Source organism: Xiphophorus maculatus, chromosome 22 (assembly GCF_002775205.1).
Source record: "Xiphophorus maculatus strain JP 163 A chromosome 22, X_maculatus-5.0-male, whole genome shotgun sequence".
NCBI lineage: Eukaryota > Metazoa > Chordata > Actinopteri > Cyprinodontiformes > Poeciliidae > Xiphophorus > Xiphophorus maculatus.
Genome location: NC_036464.1, coordinates 1167720 through 1190792, shown reverse-complemented (window position 1 = coordinate 1190792; position 23073 = coordinate 1167720). Strand labels below are relative to the sequence as shown.

The window sequence follows — 23073 nt, the reverse complement described above, 5'->3', positions numbered from 1 at the left end:
TTCTCACTTCACTTATCTGTTCCTTCCCCAGCTGCGTCCACTCACCTGTAATTAGCTCTGCTGGTCCTTTTGTCATTTCTAAGTTTCCCTCAGTATTTTAAAGCTCATTGTACAAACTCATTCAATAAATTAGAATATTATTGAAAAGTTGATTTATTTCAGCAAGTGGAGCACATTATGTAGATTTATTAGACAAATACTGATGTTTTAACACCTTTTCCTAGTAGAAGTCCAGACCTGCTGTAGAGTGACCTTCAGCAGGCTGTGGATGCTTGAAAATCCCACCAATGTAGTTAAAATAAAACAAAGAACGGGCCAAAACCGGTTCCTTCAAAACCAATTGTTAGGTTCAGGTTTTTTAAGTAGTCGAAATAATAATCATAATAAAATCACCGTATTAAAACCACTTCTAGTGACTTTTACTGTCTTTGATTGATTATTTGAAACACTGAAACATAAAAAAAATAATAAATAAACAGTGAAAAATTGTAACGGGGGAAATACTTTTTTCACTCTACTTTTAGGTGAACATTTATGTGTTGAAAATATTAGTTTTATTGGTCTAATGTTTGCATTTTTATAGGTTTTCATTGAGAAAATAATCAAAATGAAAAAAAAAATGCTTGTTATATATCAAAGTATTGACTCAACATGTGATTTTTAGTGTTGGAAATCAAAAATATCTTAGTAAATTAACTTTGTCTTTGTGTTTTAAATGACTGAGATTCTTCTGGATTTTGGTAGTTTATCAAATAAAAACATAAAAAATGATGGATATTATGGGAGGTCTCGAATGCTCTGTAGAAACACACTAATTATGAGGAGTTTTCATTTATTTCCATCTATCTCATAATTTTCCTTCAGCGCTTTGTGTTCATTTCTTGACTTGAATGTCAGTCATTCGGTCTAATTGTATTTTATTTGACAGCTCTTAACCGCGCAGCATCTTGAATGACATCCACACTTAATTATTTCAGGAGAAGTTTGAGAGCCAAACTCCACCAATCATTTATGTTTGACTTTAAACGTTTTGACATTTAAAACCAGAAAACATACCCACTCTGTGTGCATATATAAAATATCCTTTATTGACATCTTGAAAGCGTAACTCTCTCTCCAGACGATGGTAACTTTACTTTTAGTATCCGATACAGCAGATCTCGATCCTTTACATGAACAGCCTCCAGCAGCAGACACAAATTCCTCTCACACATTTTTAGTACAGCTGAACAGAAAAAAGATGCTATTCTATAACACAAAACATCAATCACTGTAATAAATATAAAAAAACAGACAAGCATGTAAATGTTTCATAAATAATCCCACAAAGACAAGCAAAAGGTTGAGACATGTTGAGACATCGACACTGGTCGATGACGGTTTTACCGGAATCTGGACTCACCTTTAGCTGATTGTATTTACCTGTGTTTTGTTTGCACTGAATCTTTGTTCTTTTTTTATTTTGGTGCAAGTCTTGTTCATTTTAACAAAAAGAAAAAGGTCCTTTTGTATTTTTGGCTGCATTTTCTACAATGGTTGTTCATGTTTTCGGAAACATTTTATTTAAAATAATAATAAAAAGAAGTTTTTCATATATTCATATATCAACAAACATGCAACATGGTTTAAAAACTTCCAGACATTAGGAGTGTATTTTACATCATGTATTTTTACACTTTTATTGCAGATGTGTGGTTTTTTTATGGTATTTGTTTTGTCTTTTTTGCACTGCAAAAACACTAAATTTTACTAAGTATTTTTGTCTAATTTCTTAGTACATTTGAAATAAGACAAAACTAACTAGTAACTTTTCAGCCAGACTGACTGATTTTTTTTTTCACTTTAAACATCGGAAAACATCTGCCAGTAGAAGTAGTACTTTTTATAAGTATTAAGAAATTAGTGATTTACAAGAAGCTCCTGTATTTATTTAATTTACTTATCCTATCACACTTGTGTATAAATATACTTTATATAAATTTTATGTTGCTTATTCGTGGAGTAGCTTGTCAACATATGAGCTTTTCCTTCCTGTGTATCAACAGGTGCACCGATTGCAGTTTTCTGGCCGACCGCGATCTTTAAAAAGCCTGACCTGCCGATTCCGATCCTAACCGATAGTGATATTTTTGTCTGAAATGTTGCTAAGTTGGCAGCAGTGGGTAATTGTTTGACCCTTGCCAAATTCACATAAGTATCGTTCTCCCAAAATTAAGGAAATCAGGGCCGATTTATCGGTGCATCCCTAATGAAAAGTGTTTTGTCTTATTTCAAGTGAATTAAGGTATTTCCACTAGAAAGCAGACCAAATACTTGGTAATATGTTGTGTTTTTGCAGTGTGGACTGAAGGGGGCGCTCATCAACGATGCTCCCCCCGGGTTATGTGAGACGAGAACTCGTAGCGGTCTTGACTCCGGTGGCCGCAAATGTTGCACTCGAAGGGGTCTCTGTGGTCGTGGCAGCCCATGTGAATGGTGTACATGACGTGGTCCAGGAAGAGTACGCGGCACGGCTCGCAGCGGTACGCTCTCACCTGCTCGCCGTCCGCCGTCACCACCTTGAAGCTGTCGGCGGCCACCTCCCTGATGGAGTCGTACCTCTGCTGCTCCTCCTTGACCAGCGGCAGCACGCCGTTCCTCATGCCCATGTGGTTGGTCAGGTAGATGAGGCCGGTGGCCGCGCCCGTCCGGTCTTCGTTGTTGCTCTCGGTGTCGGTGGAGTCCTGGCCGCTGTGGCTGGGCGAGCCGTCCTTGTCGCTGGGCGCCGACTTGGATAGCAGCAGCAGGTTCTCGGCCGCGCTGTCTTTGGCCGACAGGACGGCGCCCACGTGGCCCTCGGGGACCGGCTTGTGGAGCGGGTAGATGGAGCCGATGCCGACCTCGGAGGGCGCCGGGGAGGTCTGGACCAGGGGCCGCAGAGACTCCGCTCCCAGGTAGCTTATGGCGCTGTTGATCGCCTGGTCGATGACGTGCGGCTGGATGAGCTCTCCCGATCCGCCGTCGTACGACAGATCCGACAGACGTTTGTCTCCTGGTGGGTCAGAAACAGACGCAGATATGCTTCACCGACGCTCCCAGACATTCACTCACATCTTGAGGCTAACAATCTCTAGCTTAGTCAGAAAGTGACGTACAGTGCCGTGCAAAGCAGTCACAACCTTTCAGCCTTTTCACATTTTAACACCACAAGCCTTCATTTGTTTTAGAGAGATTTTATATGATCAGCCAATCGGTTTTTATTGTCACTAACTGTAAATATTTGGGGGGTTTTTAAATGTAAAATTTTAATAAACTAACATTCATTTGTACTGGAATACTCAATTTCTTTGTAACAACACGGTATGCATGTTGAAATTTCCCACTTACTGCACAGTACTTTAACTCCTTATTCTGTTTTTATATATTTTATATTCTATTTTTGTGAGTCTACTTGCTTTTATTTTCCCACTTCCAGGACAATAAAAGATATTTCCATCCTAAAATAATTCCTTTTACAAGTTCCAATCTAATAAATCTGGCATTTATTGGGGTCAGCACTGTGCAGAACCACCTGCCAAGTCTTTTTTTGGATCAACTCAACCATTTTTCACATCTAAAAAACTTAACATTTTGCCCCTTTTTTCTTTAACCAGGCCATTCTAAAACATAGACATGCTTTGACTTAAATCAAAACATAATAGTTCTGATTGTTTGTTTACAGTGATGGAAGTTGAATCTTCTTCCCTGTTTCACTTTTGCAGCCTCTAATATCCCATCAAAACATCCCCACAGCATGATGCTGCCACTACCTCATGTCCGGCATTACTTTTCCAACTCATATAATTTGTTTTGCATCAGTCAAAAACTTAATTTCTGCATCATAATTCCAGATTCTCTACTGGATTTAGGTCCAGACTTTGACTAGGCCATTCAAAAACTGATCTAAATCATTTCATTGTGCTGGAAAATGAACCTCAGCTCCAAACTAATGTGTTTTGCCGCCTGTAAAATGTTTTTTCCAGGCTTTCACACTGTACTTCACTCTATGCATAATAAGACGAGCATTCCCACAGCATGATGCGCCCACTGCCATGTCTTAAAGTAGGGATAATGGGTTAAGGGTGACTTTTCAGCTCTTATAGGGGCGCCAAACACTGATCATTAAAAAAGCCTGACCTGCTGATTCTGGCCAATGCCAATTATTTTGGGTGAAAAGTCTCTAAATATAGCAACAAAATCATAAAGTTGTCTACAGTGGGGTGACTATTGCTAACTGCACATTACCTGGTGGATGAGTTTGTCTGATTTTCAGCCCTTTGCTGAGGTAAATAAGATCAGATCTCATGTAAATATTGTCTGATCTTCCAAAATTAATTTACTAGGGCCGATTTATTGGTATGTTCTGGTTTTTTATTCATAAAACGTTTATTTAGGCTAAAAACATTACAGTATTTTTGATCTTACCCGACCAGAACATCTTCTACACGTTTGCTGTGTCTCCTTTGACCTGGACTTCCTAACCTGTATATCTTTCTTTATACATTAAATGTGATTATAATGTGAAAACAGTGTGACTGTTTTTGCTTGGCACTGTATGTTTTCATGTTCTCAGTAAAACCCTGGTCTGATACCTGGATTTCATGTTCCCTCTTGTTAATCTAAAAGTTGTTTTTTTCTTAAAATAATCAAACAAGCTACGTCTTCATGCATGCACCGTGCAGAGCCCAGGTGGCAGAGTGAACATAAAGGACTATGTAGCTAGCAACAGTAAAAGCATTTTAAGTCACACAAAAGAAGCAGATTGCAGCCCTTACCCACAAACTTCTGGGGCATAGTGCTCTTACGCTTAGCTACATTATTAGCTAGTCTGTCTAGCACCAAGGCTCTGTCAGATCCCGTCTGGCTTAAGTCTTCCCTCTGCTCATTCTGGTTGCTTTCTTCCTTTACTACTGGAAAGCAAGACAGAGAAGTAGATTTCAGCGTCAGAATAATTTTGAACCGGTCCTTTTTTTTTTTTTTCTTATCAGATGATGAGGTGGAGCCTAGTGATTCATGCCGGATGGTATTCCTATGTATTTCCTGTGTGTGCAGCTCAGAGCGGACTGTTCTGACATGTGAAGCTCTTGGTATTTGCTCATGCATTCAGAGGATCAATCCTATGCAGATATGCCTCCAGTCATCATCATGTGGATCATAAAGGCCCTCAGACAGATCAGTGTTGTTGGTATGTGATGTTTCAGAGTTGGGCTGACGTTGGGGAGCGTTTCGGCGCCACCAACCTGTGTAGATGCTGTTCTGCAGGCCCATGCACTGCAGGTAGTTGTGGCAGCGCTCCTTGTGCTCCTCCAGGGAGCTGCGCTGCTTGTAGCTCCGGCCACAGTAGGCGCACTTGTGCGGTTTTCCAACTGAAATACATCAAAGAAACAGAAAACAGGCTATAAAGGTGCTCACCAAACCACATTTTGTCTGAAAGTATCTGTTTTAAATGCAGATGAAAGAGAATCTAAGTAAAATATTAAATTCCTAAAAATGCAATTATTTTACTATTTCATTTCTCCTCTAATACAAAAGACTTTTCTCATTTTTGTTCTTTTTTTTCTTAAGTACAAATATATTTGTAGAAAATACCACAGTGTCCAAATAGGTATAATACATCTATGTAACACATAAACATTATAGTAAAGTATCTATTTAAATAAAGAATAATGATTACTTATTTAAATTTCACCCAAAAACAAAACTAATATTCACAAAAAAATTACGATTTTTTTTATCTTCTTTTAAAAAGCCAGTTTTAGGTGCATATGATTTATTTATTTTACAAAAGGAAAAAATATTGAAATAAACTTTAAAAAATAAATGTTTAAAGTAGATTTTTTGTACGAAATCAAATATTTAAAAATTAAATAAATTCATTTAAAATAAAATAATTATAAAAATTGTTTATTAAAACAATTCACATTTTTAATTCAGTTTTTATTTAGTTAATTTATATTGTTTTTAGTGCCAAACTTAAAACGACAGATTTGCTTCAGTTAAAAAGTACAACATACATTTGAGTTGTTTAGAAAAATGAAATACTTTAAAAATGTACAGTAAATATATGTATTATTTAATTATGTTAACTTTATATAGAAAAATGAGATATCTAAAGTAATAAATTAATAAATATACATTTTTGAAAAGTCAAATAAAATATTTTACATAAAGTCAGACTTTATTGAATTTTTTTTTAAATCAACATTTTATTTAACTGATCAGGAGAATTTGCAGTTTTTCTGGAAAACATAATGAAAGAGCTAAAATAAATCTGTATTAAATATATTTCGGTTGAGATAAAATCAGAGATGAACTCTGCCTTAGTTTGCATGTTCTTGGTGGTTTCACTGCAGCTATTTAATTTAAATTCATCGTTTCTATTCGTCCCAGCCAGCCTGTGGTCGCCAGAAAATGTGCTGCAGAAAACAGATTCATTCCAGATAAGATCTGACATTTTACACTGCGCCTCTTCTGGTTCTCCTAATGCAGTGAAACGCCGAGCGCCTGCACATGCATGGCTGTTAGCCGTGCAGGTTATCCCTCCGCTCTTCCGTTAAACTGTTCAGAGCGAGCTCGATGTTTACACCCAATTTTATTAGCACATACTTCTGCAAAGCATTTCCAAAAAAAGAAAAAAAAGTGACACCATATCTCCATGCTGTCAACTTCCTCTTATAAAGAACTGTGGTCTCACTTTGTCCACAGCAGAAGTTGCTCTGTCCTAAGTTTTCCTAAAATCACCGAGTGTGTGTGTGTGTGTAGGAGTGTGTGTTGATGCTCACCTGAGTGGGTGCGCAGGTGTCCGGTGAGGGCGTCCCTCCTGCGGCAGGCGTAGCTGCACAGGTGACACTTGAAGGGTTTCTCCCCTGAGTGGAGCTTGATGTGACGCAGCAGGTTGCCCTTCTGGGTGAAGGAGGCGCCGCACTGGCTGCACTGGAACGGCCGCTCGCCTGGGGACAGAGAGCAGACACTCTGAATGCACCCAAACAGAAAGCACAACGTGCACCACTGCTGCTCAGCTTATGTGTTTTTATCTGTCTCAATGTCTTTCATGTGAATAAGCACAAAGACGTGCAGGGTCACTGCGCTACAAGTGCCCCGGGCGCCAGAACACGCTGGATGATGGAGCGTTGCCGGGGCCGACAGCGATCCAGCAGCCGGCGGGAGGGTCTCCTTCTCCCCGCGTCCCCCCTCATCCCCCTGGCGCTCTGATCGAACATGAGCCTCTCACACTCAGCCTGCCAGCTCCGTAATGCACCATTGCTTAGGTCAATTTGATCTGAAAATCTCATTTTTCCCCCCCTCTTCTTCGTCTCTGAAATAAGCGCGCCACATCACCATGCAAATTCAGCCTCATTTGAATAAAGCGAAGGAAACACTTTGTGTTGAGAGCCAGTCTTCCTGATCAGCGCCTCTGGAATAAACCAATATCCAGCCTTTCCGCGTGTTGTGGCATTCTCTGAAAACGTTATAATATGGCTTTTTTTTTTTTCTTTCAAAAGCCCGCCATAAAATAAGAGACGCCAGTGAAGCAGCAAAAATATAAAGGGAAATTCATTAAAAATGCATTTCAGGAGCAAAAGACGTAGTGGAGAATATTTTCTTTTTTAAATAGGAGCCGTTTCATTATATCTCTTAGCGTACTTTCTTTTGCATTTGCATCAGTCGACTGTTCCTTTCTTCCATTTTGAGTTTCATTAGTTTCAGAAGCCTGACAGTTAAGTGGCTTTTTCGCAGATGTTCCCCACCACTGGTTTGGCTCCGTTACAATAGCATATCATTTCTGAATTTCTGAAAAACTTTTTAACAGCCAGATAATTGTCGTTTTAAAGTCAATTCCATTTAACTGCAGCAGATATTCTGCTTCTAAACTCAGGGTGCGTGTATTTCTTTTGCTCTGAAACTAATGGATAATTAGTGTTTGTCAGGCGGTTATTAGGAGAAATTTAAGTGAAAAGTGATGAATGTTAAATGTGATGCTGAGAATCTTTCAGGCATGACAGGAGAGAGAGGAGATGCATCGATCAATGCTGATTTCTTTTCTAAAGTTTAGAAGATAAGAGGAAATGTATTTCCTAAAAACGAGATTTTTAAACATTTGAGCTGCACATGAAGATGATTATTGGTGCATCTTTCATCTGTTGATCCAGATTTTTCTGCAAAGTGAGAGAATTACAACTCAAATTTATCTGAATTGCATTATTTAGAAATGCTGTTTGATGCGTTTGCAGATAGAAAATTATAGTTTTCATGCATTTAATAAAAAAGGGGGAAAAATAGATTTTTAGATTTATGATCGGCTGATTGGTGCATCTCTCATCGTGTTTTTGAGATTGAAAGCATGCTTTTAGTATTTTCAGTTAAGGGCACTGTGCTACATTTTGTATTTACTTGAATAAAACAGATGTGGTGCAGAGCTTCTGAGTTTTTCTTGAACAACAGGAAGTGCCACAGCAGCACACAGTCTTCTCCCTTTCATACTGACAGTCAACATGGGTGCAGAGGAAGAGCAAGAAACATTGCAGGCGGCTTACCGGTGTGGCTTCGCTTGTGCACCATCAACACATTGGGGCCAATGCAAACTATCCCACAGATATCGCACTTGAGCTTCCCGTTGGGCAGCCGGATACCGCCAGCCGAGGAGAAGGCCTTGGCTTCGGGACTCGGCTGTGAGCCGTTCAGCTTGGCCCCGGAGGAGTCGACCACGCGCAAGTCTTCCGCGCACTCCTCCTCCTCCACGCCATTCATCATGTCACAGGCCAGCCCACTCTCCTCATCACTGCGAGCCTCAACTTTAATGTTACAGGCTGGAAGAGAGGGCAAGGGGGGGCCACGGTTTAGAATACGAGCAAACTTCTGTTATCATGTCAAACTCTAGAAGATGGGCACTTTGATTTATTCAAGTAAATCTTTACATTATCCTGACAGTCTGAACCTTAAGGCTGGAGTTTGTAACTTTTATAAAAAATGTATTTATTTTATTTTTTATTTTTTGGTTAAACTGTCACCATGTCAGCTCCCCTTCCTCCTCCCAGTGCTCCCAGTACTGACTAGAAACAACCAATCAGAGCCAGGAGGCGGGTCTTAGCGCGGTCAAGCAGATGTTGTGAATGCTAAGGCTAGTTACCATAGCTACAACTGAGGGCAGGTAAATGGTTTTCCTGATCTAAGAAGTTGCTTCTCCGCTATTAGCATATTTAGCAGCAAATACATGAGGATGATTGACAGCACTAAGACCCGCCTCCTGGCTCTGGTTAGTTGTTTTTGTTAGAGAGAGGCGCATTTCTTCAGCAATAGTAGCTCATAACAAACAGTCACAGCATGGTGACATTTTTAACAAATATGTAAAAAACATATTTTTATAAAAGTTAAATGCTGCAGCTTTAAAACTCAATAAATTCATGATATTTTGTGTACTTGGTGTCTATTTCAGATAATTTCAAGCCCTTTTTCTGTTTGCTTTAGATACAACTTTTATAATATAATAAATTTCAGTTTCTTTAAATCTGGTTTTAGGAATTTAAAAAAATATTTTTCATTCATCATTCTGCTCAAGTGTTTTCGGTGTGGGCTTGTATTGTACTTGTATTTCTAAAACATGAACTGTCACATTGAACAAATAACATGTCGTATTTCTGGAGCGCCTCGCTGCTCGGATATGCAGAAACTCGCCAAAGTATTCACACCTCATGAAATTCTCCACATTACAAACTTCAGTGTGTTTATCTGGCAAACCAACACAAAGTGTAACATGCATTTGTTTTTAGACTCAAAACTTTACAGAAACATTGTTTTTTTGGGTGTGTCTCCACCAGTTTTATAAAATCTCCAAGCTTTGTAACAGATCTAAACTTTGATTAATCAATTCAAAGAAAAAGTTTGATCTAATCTTTTCCTTTAGTGGTCAATAACAAGCTGTCTTACAGAGTTCTGTATTTAGCTGTATCCATTTGTCCTTTAATGCTTTTAAAGGAAGCAATAAACTTTAAAGGAAGCCCTGCAGCATGTTGCTGCCACCACCATCTTTTAGAGTGAAACACATCAGATTCCTTTTTGTCCTGGATGCTGTGCAGCTGGAAGGATTCTTAATCTTACTGTTTTAGTTTCAGTTTTGTTTTGCTGCTTAAGTTTGGAACAGTATCAATTTTACAACTTTTAGCAGCTGACTAGCATCTTAAAAGCTCCGGTAGCGCCTGAACTTTGACCCCCAGCCACCTGTTGAATTTTCAACAGGAGTTGAAAAGGAGGCTTTGTGGACGCAGAGCAGGGACAGAAGGAGGAAGTTCACCCATCATGATGGAAAATGATCATATCCTGACTAAAATGTCTCACTGATCGACTTTCTATGTCTAAAAAGAGACTTATAGAGGAGTGGCAAAAGAAAATGAGGTGGATTAGCAGAGGTTGCTAACAACTGATGATGTCATCCAGGACATGTTACTGTGAAACATTATCTCTGCTGCCTGGAAATTAAGCTTTTTTCAACAGTCTTCAGCCAGAGGCCTCTTCAAATTCAATGCAGGACTGACTGCTACTGGAGATCCTTCCTGTCCACAGCATCATCTATGATTCTTTGAAGATACTTGGATGAATTAACTAAAGTATTTAAGTATTTTAAAATATTGTACAACTTTGTGTTGGTCTATCACATAAGGTCCAAATAAAATACTTTGTTTATAATCTTGACGCTAAAAAATGTGGAAATTTTTAGGAGGTGTGAAAACTTTAACCAAACCGTCCATTGTTTCAGCACCATATGGTGATCCCTCTATCTTTGGTTATTCATCATTTCAGTTTCTCCAGCTGGAAACGAATCGGTATGTGACAACCCTGCGCTACAAAAAAACCACAGCGGCTTCGTGATAATGTCAGACTGCGGCGTTTCCATGCGTTGCTCCGCCTGCATCAAATCTTCAAGAATTTCCCTCCTATGTCAGGCATAATGTGAAGCGACAGCAGCTTACACGCCAACAGGCCGTTGGTCTTTGCTGAAGCACGGCCCACGAGTCGGTCAGGACACACAGTTTGGAAAGCATGCCTTCAGGATGTCAGAGATGAGATGCTGCAACATGCCGATCATCTCACACCATCACACTTTGGTAAAGCAAATGACAGCAAGATAAACAGGAAACAGAGACACAGGAAGCAGTGTCAAACTTTAGGGACTGAGGCAGAAACTATCAGCGCAACAGAGAGCTCAGAATCTCACCTACACTGCAGACACAAATCTCAATTTAACTGGCAAAAATCTCTAATTCTGCATGGTTCATCAATGCAAACCACTACTGAGGACAAAGTACAAATAAAAAATCATTTTTTTTTATGTCTATTTGATTTGTGGTTTTCCACTGACCAGAAAAAAAGAGAAGCGTCCTGCGCAATAAACTGTTTGCTCCTGCTTTTCCCACCTGAGAGCGTTTAGAAATGTGTAAGAGAACCGACTGATCGTGCAAGTCCCACAGCCACCAGCCTGCGGTTTGCACATCTCGGCAGCAGCCTGATTTCCCCATGCCTCCGTCTCTGTTTGTACAACTGAAGAGGAACAAGTGGAAATCATGAAATATAGGAATCTATGGGAAAAGGGGAAGCTTCAGAAAGAGGGCCTGTCTAACTGAAATACCAAGAATTATGGAGAAGTGACAGAAAGGGAAGCACGGGAAAGGAATTGTTAAACAACATGCAACTGAAACTGTTTTTTTTTTTTATCGCAACAAGTCAGAGGGAACATAAAGGTCCGCTAACAGAAGGCAGGAGGTGAAGTGAAATATAAGGATCACCAGGTCACGTAATGCATTTATCTTTATTTATCTGCTTTGCACATCAAACTTCTTTCTGACTACTTTTTTATTTTTGCAACCACGTTTCCTGTATTTGTTACGAGTGAAAAGGACATGAATCTGTTAAACTAAATGTTTCCATGATTCTGCAGATATGAAATCAGGACAAATATAGTGTCTGTGAATAAACTTTTATCTCCTTTACACATGTCTTCTTAATTCAGCCACATTTTAAAGCATGCTTAAATTCATGCCAAAACATCCAACCTTCATTTTTGTTTTGGTTTTTAGACATTCAGAGACGGCTGCTGGTGTCCTTTGGATCATTGTCCAACCTCAAAATCCAACTGCTGTTGAGATTAAGGTCATAAACTGCAGGGTTTGTTGTTTGAAAGCAGAAGTTAAGATTTAATCAACAATGGAAAGTGATCTAAATCCTGAATCATCCCTATGATGGATGTACAAGGTAAACTTGGCACTTTGTTTCCAATGTCCAACTTTTTAGTTCTTACTCCAACTGTTTATGTGGGCAAGTTTAGATAAGTATCTATTTTTATGGTAGTCCTTCCTAAATTTATGCAGTTAAATGGAATGTTCTTTTTTCTTTCCCATTTTGAAGAATGCACCAGGATGGGCCTCCATGTGACTGAAATAGGAAGTCCAACATTGGTAAATAACATTTTCTGCTCTATATCTACTTTACTTTTTTTTTTTAAACATATTTCTTAATTCTGCATTTGTCTCCCACTGTTTAGTGTGAAACAAGGGTCCTGCAATACTAAAGAAATGCTTTTTTGTAAAGTTTTTCTAAAACACATCTTTACTGGGGCAACACGTATTGATGGGGTTTCATTTATATTCTATATTTAATCAATTTTATATAAACACTTGAAATTTATTTGAATTCATGCTTTTCACCAACTGTTAGCATGCTAATGTAGCCATTTTGTTGTTAGGTTATTGTTAGCTAAGAAATTAGCCATATTTTGTCCTCTTGTAGTTTGCTATGTCCTTTTTACTTATTTATAACATCAATTAGTTTTTCTGGTGAAACATTCTGATACACCAGACTGATACAAGTATTTGGCTAAGTGTTTTAGTTGCTAGCTTTCACAGCTAACTAGCGTTAGCTTAGCTTGATGGTATCTGCTTAGACTGTAGCTATTATTTTATGTATTATAAACACTTCCAACATATTATTTAACACAAAACTAATGTTATTTATTTAATATATTTTTGACTATTGTTCCTTTATTACAACACATAACTAAGGAGGTGGGAGAAGAGGTCGCTAATCGTTAGTGAGTTTCTGTTATGTACTATGAATTTGTGACATCTTATGCTCTGTCTGTAAATGTGAAAGAGAATCAGCCGGTACAACTTGCTCAGACAAACATCTCTTTTGTAGACTGCGCTGCACGTGTTGCAAAACATGAAGCTCTCAGAAAAACCACCAAGTTTTTTTTCTTTTCTCTCAGGCAGGCCAAAGCAGTTCAGTGATGATGTAAGTCTTCCTGCTGATTTTAAAGTGATCAAGTTTGTTACACTGGAACGCACGAACTTCAAAGCACATTTTACTGAAATATAAGTATAACTCAAACATTAAATGTAAGTGTTTTACAAAACATAAATAAAGGGATGATTCGCGGTTCAGTATTATCAGATTTTTCTGTGGAAGTTTTTCTGACTCCAGATAATTTGGGGGAAAATTCACCAATGGAATTTTTTAGAGCATATCTAAAATATTCAAAAAAGTTTAAATATTTAGGCTCAATGCTATTAGACATGCTATTGACTGGCTTTTGGAAAAGCAGCCAATCAAAGAGTGGCATTAATTTTTCTTGGTTCTGATTGGCTGACGTGGCGGGAGCAGAAATAAGGAAGATTGTAGATGTTAGCTTCTGCGGTTGCGACAAGACAGTTTCCACTGTGTGTATATTAATGCATATTAAGATATATTTGGTTTTTGAACCATTAAAATAGGAAGTTATTAGTGTTGTAGTCGCTTCCTTAAGTATTTTAGCTACATGTGAGTGTCTGTGTTTCTTAACCTACATGAATACCAGGGTCCAATTTAAAGTAACAATATCTGTATATTAAAAAGGATATTATGAGGGGGACATTGCTCATTGTTGTTTTGTCCTGCAATGTTGAAGCAGTCAAGACATCCATAGTAACGCTTTTTGTTTTGGTTTGTGGTGTAAAATCTACATATAATGACAAACCGTGAACAATGTTATGGGATGGGAGCACAATTTAGATCCAGTTGGATATAATATAAATGGTTATTAAATGAACCTACACTGAGGTGACCTGAACAGAAAAGCAGCTAAAATGTTGAAGCCATGATCAGGCTGGACTGTAGAGAAGGGAACCTTTAGCGCTGGGCAGCCGCCCAGGTCTCATGGATATGAGGAAGTTGTGACTAAATATGGAATAGGAAGAAAGCTTTAATTTTATGTTTGTCATGATCACACATCCTGATTTTTCATTTTGGGAAGCAGGTGTCAGATCACAGTGTAGACAAACACAAAAGGTAACAATAAAAAGTCACAACCTGATATACGGGCGATCTGATCCTCAAATTACTAATAGAGCAGATGATAAACTATGATATGAGGAGAGGCTCGCTGCAGGGAGAGATGTTAGCGGCGTAGCGTGGACGCAGGGCGCCTGCTGGAAGTTGCTGTTTCTGTGCTTCTCTCAGGGCCTGAAAATAACTTGGTGTGCAAGGTAGAGGAACCACAAGTGTCAAACCACGGCAGCGACACATTGAGCACAACTTGCAGGAACGCTAAATACAGCCTACTTTTCCCCTCACACACGACAAAAAAAAACTTGCAGCCATGTTTTCGGGAACTAGTCTCCCTCTCACTCTCATGCCTCTGAAATAGCAAAAGGCTCCATCTGAATCACAGAAAGTGAAAGAGAACCAAAAAAAATAAAAAATTCAGCGGGAAGGTTCATCTTGCAGGCGTGTAACTTCAACTCAACGTTTCTCCTGATTTTCAGCGAATAAGAAAAGGGCCTCACTATGACCTTTAAACCTCCTTTCTGTTTGTGTGCGTTTGTAGACTGTGTGACTATTCTGTCCGACAAACTCCATCCCGAGCTGTGAATAGTTATTTGCAACAGGAAACAACCTGGGTTTTGAGGTTTCGAGCTTTCGATACTTTGAGGTTCCGTGTCCCACATTTAGTCTCCCCCGGCCCACTATTTGCCTGTTGTGTGTTTTTTTTTTCACTAAAGAGAACTGAGCAGCACATGATCCTGGGCGATAATTTTAACTAATTCTGGCTTTTATCACAGAGGCAGCCATGCACAGATGTACCAGATACTTGCACTTCCCTTCTTTCTCTCTGTCCCTGTGCAGAGATACGCACACACACACGCTAATGTACATGGATTAAAAATATATATGCATTATGCATCTATGTATACCACAAACTGTGCCATTTTTCTTCCACATTTGGAGCTAAACATTTTTTTAAAAACGTGCTCTTTGACATTTTTCAGCAGAAATTGCAGATCTTGTAAAGAACGAAGTGTAAGGAAATTTCCTGCCTGAGTCAAGTTCCCTTCCTGACATCTCACCGGTAAAGTCAAAGAGAAAGCCTTTGTTAGTAAGCATGCATTTATATATATATGTGTGTGTGTGTGTGTGTGTGTGTGTGTGTGCGGGCGTGCGCGCAGGTGTGTGACCTCTGTGGTGCAGTGATGTGCTGATCTCTTTCTGCTTTGGCCCTGCTCCTAAACTCTTTATCTCCAGGAGTGTTGAAACTGTCTGATGGCAAGTTCTTCTTAGGAAACTCTTACACATCCTATTTCAGTTTCCTCTCGCATCTTATTTTTGACTGCGCGCTGCTAATCTTTGCCGTTATCTGGATATGTGGAACGCTGCAGATAGCACATGACAAGCCTTTTTTTTTTTGTCACGATGAACACAGCCATTTTTTTTCTCCATCCTAAGCAGAAAAATTTCCACTTAAACACCTACAGAGTTTAAATCTTCACCTTCTATCCAGGTTTTTTTTCCTTAGACACCCATGAATGATGAATATTTCTTGCTCTTTCACAAACCACCCATGTTAGGAGACTTGAGCTTGCTTCATCCTCATTTTCACCATCAAATTCCCCTGCTTGATGTTCACAAACTCAAATCAAGGCCACATTAAGTATTCCTTAAGATTGGGGTTCTTAATGACATGCCATGGATCAAAGGCGTCTCTATTTCCTCCACCTTTCCTGCCAATGACCTAAATGTGTCTCTTTGCATCTTTAAATGAATTTTTCCAGGGGGTTTAGTCTGTACTCCCGATGGAGCTACATGGGATGAACTTAGTTGAACATTTTTATATGTGTTTTGCTTTTGATCCTGACATTTTCACATATCTGTCTGGGTTTCATTTGGATGCACTGGGAATGCTGCTGCAGTGTTTTTTGTTTTTGTTTTAGATTTTGTGGCTCCTGTTTGTTTGCTGCTTCACTGGACGAACTCATCACACACATATAGCGGCTCTCAAAAGTCTACACACCCCTGCTGAAATGCCAGCTTTTTTTTTTGCAGTAGAAAATAAGGCTGTGATAGTTAATATGAAAATGTTTTCCACCTTAGATATGACAAAATCTGTTTCATGTACCTGAAAAATTACATCTTGTAGTAGAAAAAAAATAAAATTTGCTCTAAACTTTTTGCATAAGTGTGCACTGATACATTATTAAATCATCTTTACATATAGCCTTCAACAGCCATAACAGTGAATCTAATATGTTTGTTCATTTATATCCATTAGTTAAAGCCATAAGGGATCAAAATTATCTCATTAATCAAAGGTATCAGTCAGGAGAGGGGTGTGAAATAATTCTGAACAAGTTCCAACAAGTACTGGTTGTCAGAACAGTCTCCTGCATCATCCATGTTTCTGGACAGAGATGTAAGTTTCAAATCTTCCATAAACAATGCTGGAAATGAGCACAGTAAAAAATGGAAGTGGCAGCATCATGCTGCGGGGTTGTTTTTTCTGCCAGTCTTGACTCAAAGCATTCTGGTTTCTGCTAAAGATCTGAAGATAAAGATGGATTTTATTTGTCAGTATCACTGTGAGTGCAAACACACATTCAGGTCAACAAAGTCTGACTTCAGAAGAGGAAGATTGAAGTTGTGGAACGGCTTAGTCAAAGTCCAGAGGTTAATTTGGACTGAAAATATGTGGGGCCACCTAAAGAGATTAATCTGATGGACCTCAAATAGTTGAACTGAACCAAAAGGTGCTTCAACAAAGTATTAGTTTGTAAATCAGGGGTGTCCAAAGTGTGGCCTGGGGACCATTTGTGGCCCTTGAAAGGATCTCGGTTGGCCCCTGACAACAAGTCAAGAATGGTAAAAAATGTGGCCAACAAAATGGAAAACTTTCAAAATTGATGACCCAACAGATTTGGAAATTGCCTGTTTTTCTTCAAATAAGACAACAGTCTAAGTACATTTTATACCTTTGATCTTTAATGATATACAGATTTTGAGAATTGTTATTGTCAAACAGGTAAATATGAAAGAAGACAATTTTTGAAATTTTTCTATTTTGTGGCCCAACAATAGTTACATTTTTCAGTTTTTGTCTCTGCCTCAGAAAGGTTGGAGAAAATTAACAGATTTTTGAGTTTTTCAGCTGAATTGCCATGTTGAAGGTTAAACAAGGAGTTCTAATTGACTTCCAATTAACTCAGGGGTGTGTACACTTTTTAGACTCCCTGCAGGTCAGGTGATTCTTTATACTTTTTACTCCAGATCTGGTTGGGCTGTGGGAGCAGTCGTACCTTTGTCCCCCCGGTTGTTCTGCTGATGGGTGGAACCGGCTGACAGGTCTTCGGGGACGGCCATGGGTTCCTCTGCCTCCTCAGACGCTTCGTTGGCAGGGGGGCTCTCCCTGCCTGGGACGGGGGGGAAGACACACACCAGCAAACACCCATCACTCACCACGCAACCCCTCGACACGTCTCTCAGGAGGAGATAAATTACCTCCCGCTGATGCAAAGTGGCTGTTTGTGGGCCTATTGTCCCGACTGTGAGCTACATTTCAATCATGAGGTGGGCGAGCTTTTACCTGGCATCTGCGCCATTTCCTGGGCCTCTTCGGTCTCCATGCGGTGCAAGTATTCTGCAGAGGAGATGTAGATGCGTATAAGTTTAATCAAGTTCAATGTTAGAAGCAGCTTGAGTGGAGTTAAGGGTGTGACTCCATCAGCACAGCGGGATAACTCTTGTCACAGCCAGCGTCCCCCGCGTTACATTACAAAGAATTACAGACATTTTCATTATAAGCCCTGACAGAGAGGCTGAGCTGCAGCGCGGCCCCGGCTCCGGCTCGCAGGGGCCCGCCGGTGGGAATGGGCTTTCACACCACATTTGTTATTTATTGTTAATTTCCTGCCACGTAATCATCCAAAAATGCAAACTGACTGCCGCAAAATTAAGCAGAAAATTAACTGGCCTCGGGGTCACGGGGGATGCGGGCGACCGGCGTGCCCGGCTGATCGACGCTCGTGTTCTCTCTAATTTACTGAGCATGCATCGCTGAGTCCGCGGCCCGAGCGCAGACACCATCAGAATCACGGAGAGGGAGAAAAAAAAGGCGGCTGAGAGATAGATGGCTACGAGGAGGCCAGGAGTCAAAGGAGAACGGGCACGAGAGAAGAAACTTCTGCACATTTTATCAAGATTTTCTGTGAGAAACCAACATCAAGAAGATCAGAATTGTGAGTTGGAGGGAAAATAATGTATGAGTTGTCAGCCCCACTTTACTCTGATGCTCCTAGATAAAATCCCGGAGGATTGTGTTGGCTCTGGAGGAGCTGCAGACACAACGAGTATCCATGCACTCTACTAACCTGGACTCTGGGAGAGAAAAAGGAAGTTTGACATGTAGGAAACACAACAAACATGAAACATGGTGGTGGCAATATGCTGTGGACTGGAAAGTCAGAGTTGATAAGGCACCCAGGGAAGAAATTTCTCTTGTCAAATGAGAGAAACTTTGAACTGTATTGAGGAATATAATAACTGAAAATTCATGTCTCCTAGTTTGAGAAACTGGTGCTGCATTTTTTTAGTGAGTTGATATGAATATGGACGGAGCTAATCAGAGAAGAATCCTGGAAAAAACCTGTTAGTCTGGAAAAAATAAAGACCGGAGGTAAAGTTTTAGCTTCTAGGGGAATAATGACCCTAAAAACACTGGAAGAGCTGAAATGGATTCCATCAAAGCATGTTCATGTTTTAGAATAGCCCAGATGCAATATAATTGTAAAAATGCTGTTAAGAGTTGCTCTCCATCCAGTCTGACTCAGATTAAGTTACCAACGTATGTTGAACACCTAAACGCCTCAGTTTTTTATTTAAAAAAATATTTTCACTTCAGAATTATGCACTTCTTTACATTTCACCTCAAATCCCTTTACAACACTCTGAAGTTAGAGGTTGTAATGTGACAAAATGTGAAAAAAAGTTCAGAGGGTGTGAATACTTTTGCAAGGCACAGCAAGGGACTGAAGTTCTCTTTATTTATTAATTTTTTCGCGCGAGCCGAGGCAATCCAGAAGCGATCCTCTGGCCAGGGCTGAGTATCTGAGGAGTCACCAACGCCCGTGGCCCCATTAATAATGGATGGCCCTCAAGCCTGCAGCAGATGGGCCCCGACAGCCTCGGCCCCAGCGCCGCCACTTCAAGAAGCCCGCGCTGGGGCGGCTGCCCGGTCCAAGCAGCCACACAGGGAGAAGTGAAGCTCCCGAAAATAGCGAAACAAGCCCAAGGGAGAAGGGGAACCCAGGCCTTCCTGTTTTACTGACAGATGGCTCCACACATTTGGAACGAACAGTGGGAAGCGAACCGGGTCCGCTCTGTCGCAACGCTCAACGTCAGGTCGGGAGCGCGACGCCTACAGATGCCAACCAGGATGCAAGTGCGAGAGCAAGAGGAAGAGGAGGAGGGGAGTGGGGGCAAAGGTCAACGGTGCAAATGATTTGTGTGTTACCTCAGCATCTGGAGTTTGCAGACAGGACTCCTTTCTCGTGTACCTTTATAGTTTTCGTCAGGGTACATGAATGCTTGGTGGGGTGGGTTCATGGGGTTATCTTGACTAAAATAAAGGCCTTAAGACGGAGTTCCTACATTCTCAGCCACAACACGCCTGCCTCGGCGTTTGGAAAGTAAGTTACTGGGTAGAACAATCAGGAAGTAACTCTTCAGCTGAACCAGTGACTCTATTTTCAAGCTGTTTTCACTCTTTACATGCGACAGACAGTTTTGAGTTGTTCTAATTTTATTAGTGTCTCATTTGTACTTCAGCTTTTCTTATTTTAAAAAATGGCAGCGTTGCACGTTCAGATTCCACTTTCCCCTCCTTTAAAAACCCAAAATGTTTTAATTCAAGCTCAGTGTTGCCAGTCTGAAACAAAGCGAACTCAGGCGTGTTGGTGGATGAGTCTTGAAGAAAAGTGGGGGCAAGTGGAAGATTTGTGCTGGTGGGGTGGAAGTCATCGAGAAGACTTCTGACACAAAGCGCAACAGGACTGGAACAGTTTTTGGTCGTAGTTTTGTCAAGTGGGGAGATGCAGGAAGAGGCTTGTGGGTTGACAGAATTCTCGGTCTTCCTCCTGCGTGTGTGCGTGTGTGTGTATGTGTGTGTGTTGGATAGTGGTGAAGCACTAGGGGTAGAGTTAGAGGGGGTGGAGGGGTAGGTTTGAGCCTTCTGCTCAGTGCGAAGTGCAAAAGCTACACCAGGGAGCAGGGTGGAGATGAGAAAGCAACGAAACCGTTAACAGATACTGAGGACCACGCCAGCGCAGTGTGGATACTCAGGAGAAAGCTTCAAAAACTGCCTCCTCTCAACTTAAAACCTACAGAGTTTTACACTTAAAATTATCTGAAAAGCTTAATAATAAAACAAGAAGGAGAACAAATGTACTTTTCCTGTTTTGCAATCAGGAAACAGAATAAAATCCAAATTGCTGCAGCACAAAAACACTTTATTACCTTCAAATAAATTTGAAATTTCTCCCCAAACTGATTAAATGTTCCTCACCTTTATTTTGCGTTTTTTTGCACAAGCTGAATTATTAATTTTTCTCTCCCGTGGGTGCCTTTTATTACCACCAGTTATTAAGCTATAACAGTCACCTTTGTTCTCCATATATACACACATGGAGATTCTCATCAGTAATTCATGAAATGTATGGGTGGAAGTGGGTAGAGGGTGTTAGCAGATGTGTTCTGGGAGCCCATGGAGGGGTGGAGGGGCGAGCAAAGGTGCTCTGAGGAGAAGTTTCCTTCATTTGCATCTGACACACTTCACTACTCTGCTATTCAGACAGTACAATCATTTTAATAACTGTCTGTCTTCCTGCACCCAACACACACACACACACACACACACACACACCAACACACACACACATGCACACTCTTCTGGTTCTTCTTGACAAGAAAGATGATGTATCTGCAGAGAGGTTTTGCAGCACTTCACTTTCCATGTGAGCTTTGAAAAAGCCCCATTTGAGCAGGTACTGCCTTCCACTTCACACCTATTTTATTCTCTCTTTTTTTTTAAAAAAAATTGCACCATTATATCAATTATAATTATAGTAAGATTTAATTAAATGTATTATAGAATTTTAGCAGATTTTTTAAATTTAAAATTAATTTTTCAACTATATATGCTACACATTTTTTTAATCAATTAGTATTTATGACTTTTTCCCTGCATCAAACCTGAAGGGCACGGAGAATAATGTCAGGCTGAATTTATTAAAAGTCGGAAAACATAGTGTTTCCTTTCTTTTTCTAAGTGTTTGGAAGATAAAAACAACTTTATTTCCTTTTCTGCTGGGCGTTGATGAACAACTTTTCACCTCAGAGGCAGAAGTGTAAAAAGTTCCGCCTGTACGTTTTCCTCCAACGGAGACGCGAAACAAACTGAAAATGTGGTTCAACTGAGAACAGAGACACATACCAAGTTTTGAGGTTTGGGGAAAATGATTTGATTCATTGATTATTTAATAGTGCGCAGCGCGTTTTCGACCCTGCGCGGCTCGGTGCGGACTGATTTCCTGTTTAAAGAGAGCAGAGTTAACTTTTATTTTAAGCCCATAATTTCGTTATAATGTCTTTTTTTTTAATTTTGATAAAAAATCCAAAAGTTGGTTCGGTTATTCTGTGAAACTTCAGAGTTGTTCTGTTGGACTATCTGAAGTTTACGCATCTGTTGCAACAGGTGCCGCTTCATGAGAAGTTAAACGTGTTAAAATGATAAGGAAACGCGCAAGCAGCCCAAACAAACCACAAACACGACATTAGTATTTTTGTGTAAATTTAATTAATTTATATGTTTCATTATTTAATTTATCCTCATTCCCAAAAGAAAAAAGGCCCATGGGAAAAAAAGGGGAACATTTCCACTACTTCCTATAAATTAGTGGCGAACAACGCGGAAAATAGAAGTAAAAGCAAAATCGTCACATTGAGTTTTAAAATATGATTCTGTTTAGTAACTAGTTTTATAACAAGATGACATTTTATAAAAACGAGCGGCGGCAGTCGGGAGCTGATGCTGAGGCGCACCTGCACCCAAACTGACAGGAGAAACTTCTTTTTCCAGACGCAAACGTTTCCATCGTTCCTTTTAGAGCGAACCGAGCCGTTTCTGCTGGCTCCACCAACACAGCCTGAGAGTTCAGCGGGAAGCCCGACAAAAAAAACACAAAACAGCGCGGTGGAGGTCACTTTACCTGCTATTCCTTGAGTTTGCAGAATGAAGTTCTTCCAACTCTCCCCGGCTCCATGTGCAGAAGGTCGCAGCGCCGCGGCGGCCCCATGGAGCTGCGCCCTGAGTCCCTCCCCTCTCCACTGCACTTCCTCGTTCCAGCCCAACATGTCTATGCCTCTGAGCTCGGCTGAGGCATTTTGCTCTGCTTTTATCCACACTCTGCGGCGGGGAGTCGAGCCCACCGAACCCTTGGCACTTGCTTTGTGCCGTGCCAATAAAAGCTGACACCCAGCAGACCATCACTGGCAGCCATGCATGAGATGGGATGCTGCGAGCGAGGAGAGTGGACCATTCATTGTTTATTTATTTCATTCACACGCAGGGAGTTGATGGGGGCCAGTCCGCGCCTGCATATTGGACAGCTCCCCTTCTGTCACCTGTTCTGGCTCTGAACTAGTCCATGAAATTAACTCAAGTGTTTTTCTTTACCTTGTAATGAGCTTTTCTTTTCTCTCTATTCA

At 40.3% G+C, this 23073-nt stretch overlaps 1 protein-coding gene across 6 annotated transcripts; it reads right to left on the bottom strand.

The window, feature by feature from the left end:
- Positions 1-1064: 1064 nt before the first annotated feature.
- On the bottom strand, positions 1065-23073 carry ikzf1 (IKAROS family zinc finger 1). 6 transcript variants are annotated; one of them, XM_023328001.1, is made up of 8 exons: positions 22575-23073; positions 17897-17950; positions 17610-17723; positions 8553-8825; positions 6801-6968; positions 5259-5384; positions 4794-4925; positions 1065-3031 (listed from the first exon to the last, which is right to left on the bottom strand). In XM_023328001.1, the coding sequence occupies exons 1-8, from the start codon at positions 22717-22719 to the stop codon at positions 2361-2363; spliced, it is 1683 nt and encodes a 560-aa protein (XP_023183769.1). In that variant the 5' UTR covers positions 22720-23073; the 3' UTR covers positions 1065-2360. The 6 variants fall into 6 exon arrangements, with proteins under 6 accessions (XP_023183769.1, XP_023183768.1, XP_023183770.1 ...); XM_023328000.1 differs by having other exon boundaries at positions 4794-4928; positions 22575-23072; XM_023328002.1 differs by lacking the exon at positions 4794-4925 and having other exon boundaries at positions 22575-23072.